The sequence below is a fragment of the Lepidochelys olivacea genome (assembly GCF_965140295.1).
Source record: "Lepidochelys olivacea isolate rLepOli2 genome assembly, chromosome: 7".
NCBI lineage: Eukaryota > Metazoa > Chordata > Testudines > Cheloniidae > Lepidochelys > Lepidochelys olivacea.
This window is the reverse complement of record NC_140417.1, coordinates 57,754,974-57,767,823: the sequence shown is the minus strand read 5'-3', so window position 1 is coordinate 57,767,823 and position 12,850 is coordinate 57,754,974. Positions and strand designations below refer to the sequence as shown.

The 12,850-nt window shown below is 43.4% G+C and overlaps 1 protein-coding gene across 3 annotated transcripts in view; it reads left to right on the top strand.

The window, feature by feature from the left end:
• WASHC2C (WASH complex subunit 2C) overlaps positions 1 to 12,850 on the top strand; it is a 53,763-nt gene that overhangs the window by 13,849 nt on the left and 27,064 nt on the right. For all 3 annotated transcript variants that reach the window (XM_084635582.1, XM_084635581.1, XM_084635580.1), the window contains exons 12-18: positions 3,113 to 3,185; positions 4,063 to 4,119; positions 5,720 to 5,884; positions 6,463 to 6,587; positions 7,638 to 7,730; positions 8,735 to 8,842; positions 11,252 to 11,368. In XM_084635582.1, coding sequence (XP_084491708.1) covers positions 3,113 to 3,185; positions 4,063 to 4,119; positions 5,720 to 5,884; positions 6,463 to 6,587; positions 7,638 to 7,730; positions 8,735 to 8,842; positions 11,252 to 11,368 — 738 coding nt within the window. The remainder of the gene's footprint in view (positions 1 to 3,112; positions 3,186 to 4,062; positions 4,120 to 5,719; positions 5,885 to 6,462; positions 6,588 to 7,637; positions 7,731 to 8,734; positions 8,843 to 11,251; positions 11,369 to 12,850) is intronic.

Sequence of the window (12,850 nt, the reverse complement as noted above, 5' to 3'; positions counted from 1 at the left end):
ACTTACCACAACATAATGCTCGAGTGAGGTTCTGCATTTTGTTCCTCTGTGCATGATGCCCTTTCTCCAATAGTTGATCTTTAAATATTCATGGTAAATAGGCCCGATGAGATGTTAGATGGGGTGGGATCTGAGTTACTACAGAAAATTCTTTCCTGGGTATCTGGCTGGTGAATCTTGCCCATATGCTCAGGGTTTAGCTGATTGCCATATTTGGGGTCAGGAAGGAATTTTCCTCCAGGGCAAATTGGAAGAGGCCCTGGAGGTTTTTCACCTTCTTCTGTAGCATGGGGCGCGGGTCATTTGCTGGAGGATTCTCTGCACCGTGAAGTCTTTAAACCACAATTTGAGAACTTCAATAGCTCAGACATAGGTGAGAGGTTTTTCGCAGGAGTGGGTGGGTGAGATTCTATGGCCTGCATTGTGCAGTAGGTTGGACTAGATGATCATAATGGTCCCTTCTGACCTTAGTATCTATGAATCTATAGTATTAAAAGCAATGAGGGGATGGCTTGGCATTCTGAAAATCACATTGGAAATAGATTCCTTGGATTCACAGGTTCAGCTCACAGCTGGGTTGACTCAGCCCTTCTTTTTGAGGTAGATAAATCAAGGAAAGTGCAGTTAACTGAAAAGACCTGTGCGGAGTAAAGACTTTTAAAGACAGCTCCAAATGGATGCTGAAAATCATGTGCCTCTCTTCAGAAAAGAGCAGATTTGACCCTGGGGTCTTTGGGCAGAATATCCCTCCCACTCCCTCTGCACCATTAGCATTTATGGATTTTGTCAATAACTGCTCTGCCACCACTACCCCAGAGGTGGCCATATTGCAACAGTGCAGTATATACATAACTTGTGGAGTGCTGTGTGATCCTTTGGAATGGAAGGCCAGCTGTATAGACCTAAAACTAATGTTTAATAGCCTCCCTGACCCATCTTAGACTCTTGGTTCACCCCTTGGTCCTGTTAACCTGCGATTGTACAACTCCTGGGTACCTGCACTGCCCAGAAAACTTAATGCGTACATTTGTTTGTGTATGTAAAATTGATTTACAGAGAGATGCAACTAAACTGTCTCTTTTCTCTCTTCTCTCCCGCCCCCACATTTATACATATTTCAGTTCTATGCAGAAAAATGTTGGTATTGTGAAAAGAAACGCTTGTATTTCTAATAAGATTTAAGAGTCAGCAGGTAAACAAGAAAAATAACTACTTGTGTGTTACGAGCTAGAGTCAGCTGATTGACTTAGAGCAGCAACTGTTGGCTTTTGTGGCTACACCCGCACAGCTCCTTAAACAGGCTGTTGAGCTACTAGTCATGACCAATGAGACATAGGATAGAAGCATGACATTAACAGTGCACCCACTGATTCATATGTTCCCTGAGGTCAAAGCTTTGCTATCTAGCGACTTGTAGAGCAGACTTACCCTGGAGTGGGTGTCAGAGATCACAAAGATTGTGACATTTATTGGATACTTTCCAACAGAACGGGGAGCCTCTTTATTACAGATATCTGTCCACCCACTCCAACTCTTCCTTCATCTGTTTTAAAGTACTCAAAATATATTTCCACTCTAAGCAGCAGTAATTGATTTTTCTTTTAATTATAGGATTGTAAGTTTGGTTTTTGACATCAATGCATATTTGGGTAAAATAACTAGGCTCTCATTTATTATTGTAAAAGTTTCCGTCATCATCTTAATTTTTATTAAATGTTTCCTTTTTCAGTATAGACACATCTTCCATAACGCTTAGTAGAAGAATGAGTCTGCGGCAGGATTCCTCAAGAAGCCTGTTTTCAAACAGCTGTACCCAAATCCCTTTTATACACTAGGGCTGGGATATTTTTGGGGGTGCCAGAGACAGTTGGATGCTTAACATCCTCTGAGTTTCAGTGATGCCCAGCTCTTAGGATCCTTGAGTGGTACCTAGGGTGACATTTTCAAAGTGCTCGTTTGAGTGATCAGCATAGGGCAATTGGAACCTGTGTTTACCATTTGAGGAGCACAATTTCAAGTTCTCTTCAGCTTCTGGTAATCTATCTGGAGCTATGTGGATTTGGCATGTCTCTAGCCAAGGGAGCAATGTGTCTATGCAGATGCGGAAGAGATTCCATAGTAGTCAGCTGTTCTTTTGAGTTGTAACATGTACTTTTGGGGAACAGGGGGACTTTAAATGCCAATCTAAATCTGTCACACTGCATACTATGACCAGTGATGTTAACCCTTTCTTTTGTCCTGGTCTGAAACTCGAGAGATTCATGCTATGCCCCTATCCCTCTTATGCCCTGTCTACATGAAAAAGTTGCATTGGGATAACCTAAAGGATTAATTTAAATCAATATACAGTAGAACCGCAGAGTTACAAAGATGAGAGTTACGAACTGACTGGTCAACCACACATCTCATTTGGAACCAGAAGTATGTAATCAGGCAGCAGCAGAGACCACCCCCCCCACCCCAAAAGGCAAATACAGTACTGTTAAACATAAACTACTAATAAAAAGGGAAATTAAAAAAAAAAAGACTTGACAAGGTGAACTGTTTCTGTGCTTGTTTCATTTAAATTAAGATGGTTACATGCAGCATTTTTCTTCTGCAGGGTAAAGTTTCAAAGCTGTATGAAGTCAAAGTTGGGTTGTAAAGTTTTGAAAGAACCGCAACATTTTGTTCAAAATTACAAACACTTCAGATTCACAAACAACCTCCATTCCCAAGGTGTTTGTAATTCTGAGGTTCTACTGTTGTTAAAACCATTGCAAGGCCATGTGGATGCTTACATTGGTGTAGGAGTGGCTCTTTGGTTTAGCATAAATTGGTTGGGACCAGGTTTAATTTAAACTGAATAAAGCTACTCTTTTATACCAAAATAGGTGTCCATAAAAGTTTACACTAGCTTAACTAAATTGATGCAAGTTTGGGTGGCCAAGCCCTTAAACATGAAGTGAAGCAAAGGGGAAGAATGTTTTCTAACCCAGAACAAAAATGGAAATGTGTAGAAATGCACAGATTTCAACTTCTTCTCCACTGGCTGTTGCCCCAAGTCTGTATCTTTGCAGTCAGTTGATCAAGTTCTCACACTCTTCTGTTGTGCGTCTTTGTCTTCAATCAGAGCGATCTTTTTGCTGAAGCACCAAGAGGGGAAGATTTGAAAGAAAAAGAGCTGCGAGCCCCAATAAATGATGGTAAGAACTGATTTGTGCAAGTAGCACACATCTCCAGTTGCACTATAGGTGTCTGGATTCTCTGTGGTTGGTAATCGTCTCTTAAAGGGTGATCTGAACCAAACTAGATAAATAGCAAACTAATAAGCTAGAAAAGAAGTTAGTAGTTAACTCTACTAGACTCTCAACAGAATGCACGGTTTTCTGTTCTCAGTGGGGAAATATTCACATTTTTTTTTATTTTTTTTTAAAAAGCTAGATGTTTCTCCACTAACTTTTTTTTTTATAGTTTATGGCCCCCATCAGGTTGCTGGGTGGGAGATGTTCCCACTAGGGGCTTGATGCAGAGTCAAGTATGGAGTAATTTGCAGCAGGGTGTGTATATGGCCAAATGTTTTTTGAAAATGTTTATGCCTAAATTTAGGCTTCTAAATTCATATATGAGCAGCCTGACTCTGAAAAGTGCTATGTGCTCAGCTGTTCCTGTTGAAGTCATCTAACTCCAAGGGCTAAATTTGCAAATGGACCTTAGGCTCCTAAGTGATAGGCATTGTTTTTGGAGCACAGAGTGGATTTTTAAATGATGTATAACTTGTGGGTGATTTACAAGAGCTTGTCTCCACACAAGAATTCTTTTTATTCCTGACTTTTTAGTTTCATGGGCATGTTTTGCAACACGGAAGGGACATCTGGACTCGCTTTTTGTCTGTTGAGGAAAAACAACCACAGAAATTCAGAAAATGTGTCTAAAGCACATGGATTTGAAGCCATTTGGGCTCCTGAACAAAAACGAGAAAGCTCAGTACAATAGTCATGTTTCTTATACTGCAGTATTTGGGTGTTAGATGCAAACATTTTGTACAATTAAGTTATTGTCTTGTATTTCCCATAATTTCAGAGCCATCAACAAAGGCTTTACGGAAAGTTCCTGCGGGCGCGGTCTCTCTCTTCCCAGGTATGGTTCAATTGATGGTGACCTGCTTCATGCAGGGAATACATCTCTTGCTTTAAAACACACTACAAAAGTTATGTTATCCAGCACTTTACCAACCAGAAAGCTCTATAAAGCCAGAATTGCTTATCTTCATTGAAAGGCCAGTTTTTAGTCTGGTTGGTGCAGCGCCAGCAGGCTCCCTACCTGGCTCTGCGTGGCTCCCTGGAAGTGGCGACATTCCCTGCTTCTCCTGGGTGGAAGTGCAGCTAGGTGGCTCTGTGTGTTGGCTCTGCAGCTCTCATTGGCTGGGAACCATGGCAAATGGGAGTTGCATGGGCAGTGCAAGCGGGTGGGGGCAGCGTGCAGAGTTGCCTAGTCGCAGTCCTGCCTAGGAGCAGCAGGGACATGTTGACGCTTGTGGGGAGCCGCCTGAGGTGAGCGCTGCCCGCATCTGGCACCCCGCACCTTCTCCCGTACCCCAACTCCCTTCCTCGAACACCTCCTGCACCTAAACTCCTTCCCAGAGTCCACACTCCCTCTCTCCTGTGCTCCAGCCCTGAGCCCCCCGCACACCCAAACTCCCTCACTCTTAATTAACTGGAATTTTTCACTTACCAACACCCCACATTTCCCCAATATGCCGGATAACAATGCTTTTACTGTACAATAGTTTTAAAGAAAAAAACTGCCAAAATGCAGCACTGCTGTATTGGATATTCAGCATCAAACCATAGGAACTGTAAACATGCTAGGTCTGAATTTCACTGTGTTGTGTGCACTTGTAAAGATTCTGTGGGAGGCATTCAAGAAAGCGTGAATACCAGTGAAGTTGTTAGTATCATTTCTAAACTAGCATAATCTTGGATACCTTTTTTTTTTTTAAGAATCTATTTGTATCAGTGATTCATATACTGACTGCATAAGGGCTTGGATATTGCATGTCCTATTCCTCTTTCAAGCAGTAGTATGGGCTGCATTTTAAAAGTTGGCTAGATCTTTACAGTATTGTGCCGTTTCTTCATGCTAGCCTGTTAAGTTTCTTTTGAAGGAGGTGGTTAAACTTGTTGTTTTCCCCCATGATCAAAAAGAGAAGAAATAGTTACAGAACTCCCTGTCCCCCTTAGTTTCTCTCAGGGAGCTGATCTGTGTGGGGAAGAGCTTCTGGAAGTATCTTTAGTTTTGAACTAGACAGCATGACGCACATTTTAAGTGTAGTAACAAAAGCAAACTGAGGTAACATGTTTGCACCAAAGTCTTATTTTTATATATTGGATATTCTTCCTATTTCATGCCCTACTGGCTGGTTCTAAGACTGGCTAGATGAGCTCAGAATTCCCTCATACCTTTTCACTAATGCACCAGGGATGGCTTTGGCACAGGGTTAGGTCAGATGCCATCTTGTTCCTCTCGGGCGAGTGCACACTTTTTCAGTATTGGACCTGGCTAGACTGTCTGTTGCAAGCAACTGAGGTGATGAATTTAGTCGTCTCTTCCTTTTCAGGAATTGTGCAAGTAGATTGTGACTTCTATGAATTTAATCACTGTTCAAAAATCGCTGGCTAAATAGCTCTTAAACTTTGTAATCAGTGTTGACTCAATTATTCAATATTCTGACTTGCAGGTGGGAATGATGTGTTTAGTTCTGCCTCTGTTCTCATGGAGAAAGAAAACAAGAAGCCCGTGGAGCAGAGCGCAGACAAAGCCACCAAACAGCCTGGGAAAGTTAGTCTGTTTGATGACGATGATGACTTTTTCGTGGAACCGACTAACAAACATTTAAAATCAGGTGAAGTGTGTTCAGAACACTATTAAAGGTCATAGAAACTAGGGCCAGTGGGAATCTGCAGGTCATGAAATCCCCCCTGCTCTTGGTGGTGTTTCTGCCTCTGCTATTCCACTGTTTCATCTATATCTGATCCCTCTGAACATTACCATCAGTGACGTCTGTGATCCTTCTTGGCAGCTGTTGGCCATTCGCTCTTCTTACGGGTTTTTCTTCTTTTTTCTGGGAAGCTTTTTAGTGTGAGGTGATATCTAGTTTTGGTTCAGACGAGCTGTGTGTGTCTAGATGGGCGTGCCTGTGCAGTGTGTGGGGGAAGGACGGAGAACTGTAGCACCCATTGAAGTTTTGGCTGATGACTGTTGTACCCAACTGACACTTCACCTTGTGAGCTAGCCCAATCCACCGACCCCAATCAAAAAATGGACTTCTGTTGCTCATTGCTGTCATTCTGCTCCCTACAGAAGAGACTATACTCCTAGAATGTCACAACCTCTCTAGTGATCAGTGATAGCTGGTCTCTTCCAACAGAAAACCTTACCCAATATGAACGTGTATTTTCTTTTCTTTTTTTTTAAACAAAGTCAAAGCCACTGCTGATTTCTTTGACAATGATGAAGGCGACTTATTCAAGAAAAAGCCTGAAGTTGTTCCTGCAGCTGTCAGTAAGGTAGCTGAAGGCCATAAAGAATCCATGGGAGGGAAAAAGGTAACGTTAGAAGTGGATTTTTTCCATTGTGCGCAAAGAACTGATCTTAGAGGAATAGTTAAGCCATTCTGGCTCTAACTCTGCTGCAGTCTGTCCCACAGAATAACAGGAATGTGTTTTGTCTCTACGAACGTGATGCTTAGTTTTCAGGTTCCTCCCCAGCCAGCTCTGGGGGTTGCCTGTATGTCTTCCTCAGCTGTTTGACTTTCTGGGCTCCCACCCAGGGGTTTCCTGTGCTGCGGGGTTGGTCTCTGGGAGTCTCACCAAGGCTACAGTTGGTCTCCTCTGTCATGTGACCGTGGTGCCTCTCTTGTTCCTCTTCTTGCTCTGTAGCAGCTGGCAGAAGCTGGCTGTGAAGTAGAACTGGGAGGAATTCCCTGGCCGACTAGTTTATTTGCTGAAAAATGCAGTTTCAGGTTGACCGAAGCAATTCATGAATTCGCGTCAAGCTTGGCTAATACTTTGGCTGACTAAAAATGGGGAAAATAAATTTTCAAAAGTCAAAATGGTTCATTTTGACACTCTTGTTTCTAAACAACATTTTGTTTAGAAACTTAGCTAGATTGAGTTAAATTTTTTTAAAAAGGGTAAACACCCAAACACAAAATCAAGGAAAAAAATCAAAAACAAATTTCACTTCTGGTGAAATGTTTCATACTCGGTACTTATTAACTTAAGGGTATAGTACTCTCACCATTGGCTAGTTCATCTCTGTTGTCTCTACATGGGCTTATCCAGGAAAATATAGCCAAGCAATGCCATGGAATCCTTATAGTGCTTCCTGTTGAAGTCAGTAGGAGTTGTATGCAAAAAAAAAAAAATCTATGGCCATCTCTTGAAATTGTCCTCATGCAGCTGAGGCTCTGCAGAAAGATCTGTCTTCAAAACCATGTGGGTTTTGGATTCTCTGGTGTCTGGATCAGAATTTCTTAGGTTTTAGCCATCCCTTTTCAACAGCTGGGGCACTTAACTGGCCAGCTACCAAAGAGGAATATGAAGTGTGCTGTTTGCATTGATTTAAATGGGTGCTGATGTGTTCTTGTTTTGAAGAGTCAACCATCTTCCACTGAGGACTCCAAACCTTCATCTGATATACTTCCCAAAAACCAAAGAGGCCTATTCTCTGATGAAGAAGATTCTGAAGTAAGTGCAAAATACTCTTACATCTAAATGGAATTATAGGAGGCCTGGACCGCAACATGATTGCATTTCTACTGCCACGTTACCTAAAACCCATTCCTGTTGAGAGATGTCTCAAATCGTTGCTTAGCTCCAAGGAATGGGATCTCTGGTATGTGGTTCCCCCAAAAAACACTCTCTCCAGCAGGAGCAGTGTGTGTCTCCCAGCATTTTCCACCAATTTTAAAAATTCTTTTTTGCGTGCACACAGAGGCATGAGATGGAAGGTTAAATGAAGTAACAAGACAGGAAAGAGCATCTGACCCTTGTATTTGCTTCAGTATGTACAGGGGTCAGGCAAGCTCTTCAGTCCCTTTCTTCTTGCCTCCCAGCTTGGACCTGACCTGGAGCCTTCAGAGCAGACATGCCAATTTTTTCTGTTGAAAAAATGCAGAAATTGGGCTTGTTTTTGGCTCAATCAGCTTGTGAGTTGTTTGCTGGCTAGTTTTTGACTTGTAGCTCGTTGCTGCTTTTTTTTGATCGACTCCTGGCAAGCAGGGGCAAGGGGGGGAGAGAGTCAGGGGTGCACAGCAGGCCCATCATAGTCCCAGACTGCGCTCCGGGGGGATCTAGTCACATTGAGTGTTGGGGTTCTTAGGGATTGGCTTGTTTTGGCCTTGTTTTGAAATGGGATTAGCTTGATTTTTTGGCTTATTTTGAAAGTGCTTATTTACCACCTAAAAGTTGGCAACTGTGCTTCAGAGAGCTCCCAGGAGAAGTTGCATGCACTCAGTATCTCTGAATCGGGCAGAAGATATATTCAGTAGGGCCACCAAATCAGTGACCTTTTTTGTGAAAGTGTGGGCCTCTAGTTTAGGAGTGGTGAGAATCAGCCATCTTACTCCTCTTCAGCAGCACACCAGTCTCTTTTTGAATAAATGCAAAGTGCATATTATTTTCCTAGTTCTTAAACCCTTTTTCTCTCATCTCAAACTGTCTTGCTAAGTGACTGTGTTTGGTTCTATCAGGACTTGTTTTCATCGAGTCTAACAGGGAAGTCAAAGAGCACATCTCTACCGCCTAGCAAGTCAGCCACAAAAACCCCACTCTCCCTCTTTGACGATGAGGATGAAGAGGTAAGTGCCTCCCCAGCACTGGCTGCACTTTCTCTGTAGCCCACTCACTGGGCTCTGTGAGTAAGGTAAATCCGTTAAAAGGGTCACTGTTCACTTGCCAGGGTTTAGTGCCATGCTGGCAAGTTTTACATATCTCCTCCTGTAACAGATTGAGCATAATGGCTGCTTGAGAAGGGGTATGGACAACCGTGATCTTTGATTTACTACTGTGTGCTCTTCTAGTCCCCTTCATCCCTGGAGCTCAAGCAGAGTCTGTATCCTCCTCACTTTGGAGGTGGGGAAGCTGAGGCTGAGGTGATTTGCTCAGGGTTACGTGGTCAGTGGTGGAGCTGGTGCCCTGTTCTCCAGGATATGCTGCCTCTCTAGTGGGTAATAACTATGGACAGGTTCACGGTATTCTTAATTTAGTGTGTCTTGTGATACTACCCCAAAGCCCCCATCCTAGGCACTGTACAAACACACAAGGAAGCATCACCCTCTGCTTTTCAAGAGCTTACAATCCATCTTTGGACACCCAGCCCCCAGAGCAAACTAGCCTGCCCCACAATCATCCCCTGACAGTGATGAGGTGTCAGCAGATTGTGGCAGGCCTGTGGCTTATGCAAATTCCAGAGCCCTCGTCTGAGAACACCCTGCCTCCAGCTCCCATTTTTTCCCATCTGGGACTGTTAGCAGAAACTGCCCATTGCTTAGCAAGCCGTCCTACTGGGCATTCCTGATTTTGGGTTTTTTGCAAAGTTTCTAACCAGGAATCCAAGTTCAACTGGAAAAACTTTTAAGGGATTCTGTTTTTAACCCACTTCATAAGAGTCTTGCACATGGACAAGCGCCAAGTTCACCAGGTGTCTTTTTACATGTACGGTAGGCCACATGACTGTTGCAGATCAGGATCCTGGTCTCTTTCCCAGATGTAGCTGTGCTTTGACTTTGCTTGCCTGTCCTGTTGGAAAGAGTCCCTCCTCCATCCCTATTCTGCAGAGATGGCAGCTGTGTGTAGTGGTCTGCTAGGCTACAGCAGAGCTGCTGAGCAGTGGGTGCAGTAATGAGGTGGTGAACATATGGTGGTATCTCTGTACCCCTGTAGACAGAGAGATTTCTTGTGAGGCCAGGCTCAGAGAGGTGATGGGGGATCAGCTGGTAATGATCAGGATTCTCTCTTTCTCCAAGAATAAACATGAGTACATCTTTTGACTGTCAGAAAAACTTCCCTCCTTGTGAGGCTCTTTGAAATGAATGTACAGTGCATCTCCTAAAGCTCTGCCATAGACAGCCGGTTACAGCGTCTTAATCGGGAAGATGTGCACATGCCTAAACTGAGTATCCATGTGAACTTATTGATTGTAATGCTTGCCATCTTACACCATCTTCTTGCTGTCCTCTTCACTGACCCAGCAAACGTCGTATAGCCATAATTCACCACCACCCAGATCTGCCACTTTTAGCATGACAAGGCTAAGATGAGATGGTGTCTTAAGTGCCTGAGGGCTAATCTACAGTACCATGCTACATCAGTGCAGATGCATTGCTGTAGCGCATTGCTGAAGAGGTGCTATGCCGATGGGAGAGTGCTCTCCCGTCGGCATAATTACTCCACCTCAACGAGAGGCGGAAGCTATGTCGGTGGCAGAGCGTCTCCTGCTGACACAGCATGGTTTAGACACCGCTTTAAATCGATGTAACTCACGTCGCTCAGGTGGGTGGCTTTTCCACATCCTTCAGTGACATAACTTACATCATCTGAAGATGTAGTGTAGACAAGCCCTGAGTCCTGTTGGCGCTTGTGGTGACTTACAGCTACAAAGCTAGCTACTGTAGATGTGAGACAAGGGCTGTGTCCAACATGAGGATAGAAAATAAATGACAATGCAAAATAAACAACAATGGAAAGCGTATGTGCAAGCTGCAGTCAGTAGAGAATCTCTTCCAAAGTGGGGGCGTGGTCTTTAAAATATCCCTTTCAGATCCTAGGGTTAAAAGCCTGGTAGATGACGTTCTTAATCATGTTATAAATTGGAATTCCCCAGCTGAAACAGAAGTTGCAGAATAAAAGCCAAAGCCTGCAATGGGAAATTGACTTTAGGGGGACTGGGTGGGAGTCCTGGCTAGCAGATCCCATTGCAGGACCGGGTTCTTATCCTAGTTTGTCAAGTTGAAAGCGTTAATACTTACAGGCTTTTGGTCTGTAACTTCTCTACTGAACATCTATCTGTGGATGCCATGGCTGAGAACCATTTGCTCCATGGTACCTGAAGCTGTTCTCCTTTTGAAATAGGTTTTGGTGGAAGTATTTATATTTCCTTAACCAGTTGAATGTAGCTCAGCCAAGAAACAGATGTTGCTCGGAACCTGAGTGCCGATGCCCACCAAGTACCAGGCAGAGTTACCTTTCTTGGCTTTAATATTTTTTAGGATCTGTTTGGTACTGCACCTGCTAAGAAGCAACAGTCAAAACCGCCCCAGGAGAAAGCAAAACAATCGGAGTCCCTCAAAAAAGCCTCTGGTTCGTTGTTCAGCAGTGATGAGGAGGTACTGTAGAGCGAGATGCTTTTTAAAGGGGGATAGTGGGCTTACAGCTCTCCACAAGGTGAAATGTTCAATAGAGCATTCACTCCATTGCACTTGAGTGTGGACTGTTAAGTGCCTGGGCTGTGTCTACAATGCTCCTTCCAGCTGTTGCGGTATATCTGTGCGGCTGGTGGAGTTCTTTAGCTGCATGCACAATGGGACTAGCTGGCAGAAGTACCATGGGCTGGGGAAAGTTGCTGGAGGTAGGCTATAAGTGTCTAACAGAAAATTGCACAGCAGCCTCCTGCCAAGAAGGGTGACTTAGAGCTGACCTACAAAAGAGGAAAAAAGAGCATGAGCTCCTTTACTACTAATGTGTATAAAGAGGGCCTGAAAGTTTTGGGGTAATCAGGGTTTATTTAGAAATATGGGGGAATTGGAAAACAAGATTTTACCCATCTCTGTTGGGAGTGCTAGTTGGATAACTCAGGTACGGGGGTTGGGGGCTCTCCCAACCCTTAATTAAAGAGTTGGAGGGTGTTGAATCCTTAATCAGGATTTGTAGCCAGGTACTTGAGTTAATGAAGTGTCAGCATGAGCCACTTAAAAGGAACTTTACTGTGTGAATAAAACTCGCATTCCTGCTTAATTAATCATAAGAACGGTCATACTGGGTCAGACCAAAGGTACTAGCCCAGTATCCTGTCTTCCAACAGTGGCCAATACCAGGTGTCCCAGAGGGAATGAACAGAGCAGGTAATCATCAAGTGATCCGTCCCCTGTCGCTCGTTCCCAGCTTCTGACAAAGAGAGGCTAGGGAGACCATCCCTGCCCATCCTGGCTAATAGCCATTGATGGACCTATCCTCCATGAACTCATCTAGTTCTTTTTTTGAACCTTGTTATATTTCACTGCTGCTTTAGTGTCTGTCATAAAACTACTGGCTTTCCAGGTAACCTACAGTGTGCTTTTTTTAAGGTAGATGAGATATGAATATCAAATGTAAAAATAAAGCAAGGCTGAATTTTTAAAAAAAAGCCTTTGTCATTTTTTTAATACATCATAAGTAGGAAAGGGATGCTGTGGTCTTCCATCTGCAGACCACCTGTAACACAGGGATAGAGACACACTGTAAGCATGAAAACAGAAAATATTTCTGGGATTTGCAGTATTCCGTATTAATGCAAATTCTGACTTCTCACTTAGATAAAATGTCAATATGTAAATAGCCTTGTTGCAGAAAGAGACAGGTTATGCCATTGCTCTGTTAACCTAGCCTTTCAGAAAACTGTCTTCAGCCAACCAGTTTTAACAGCAGAGGCGTACATTTAGCCTTGCTCTTCCCATCTCAGCACATTGACCTCCAATTGAGGCATGAACATAAGTCTAGTTGGGCCATTTAAGAGTTAACACTCTATTTAGTGTGGTCAATTATTTTGTTAACCCAAGAGAAAAAACTGCCTTAATATTACAGTTAGAAGTCAGGAAATGAGGCAGCATTGT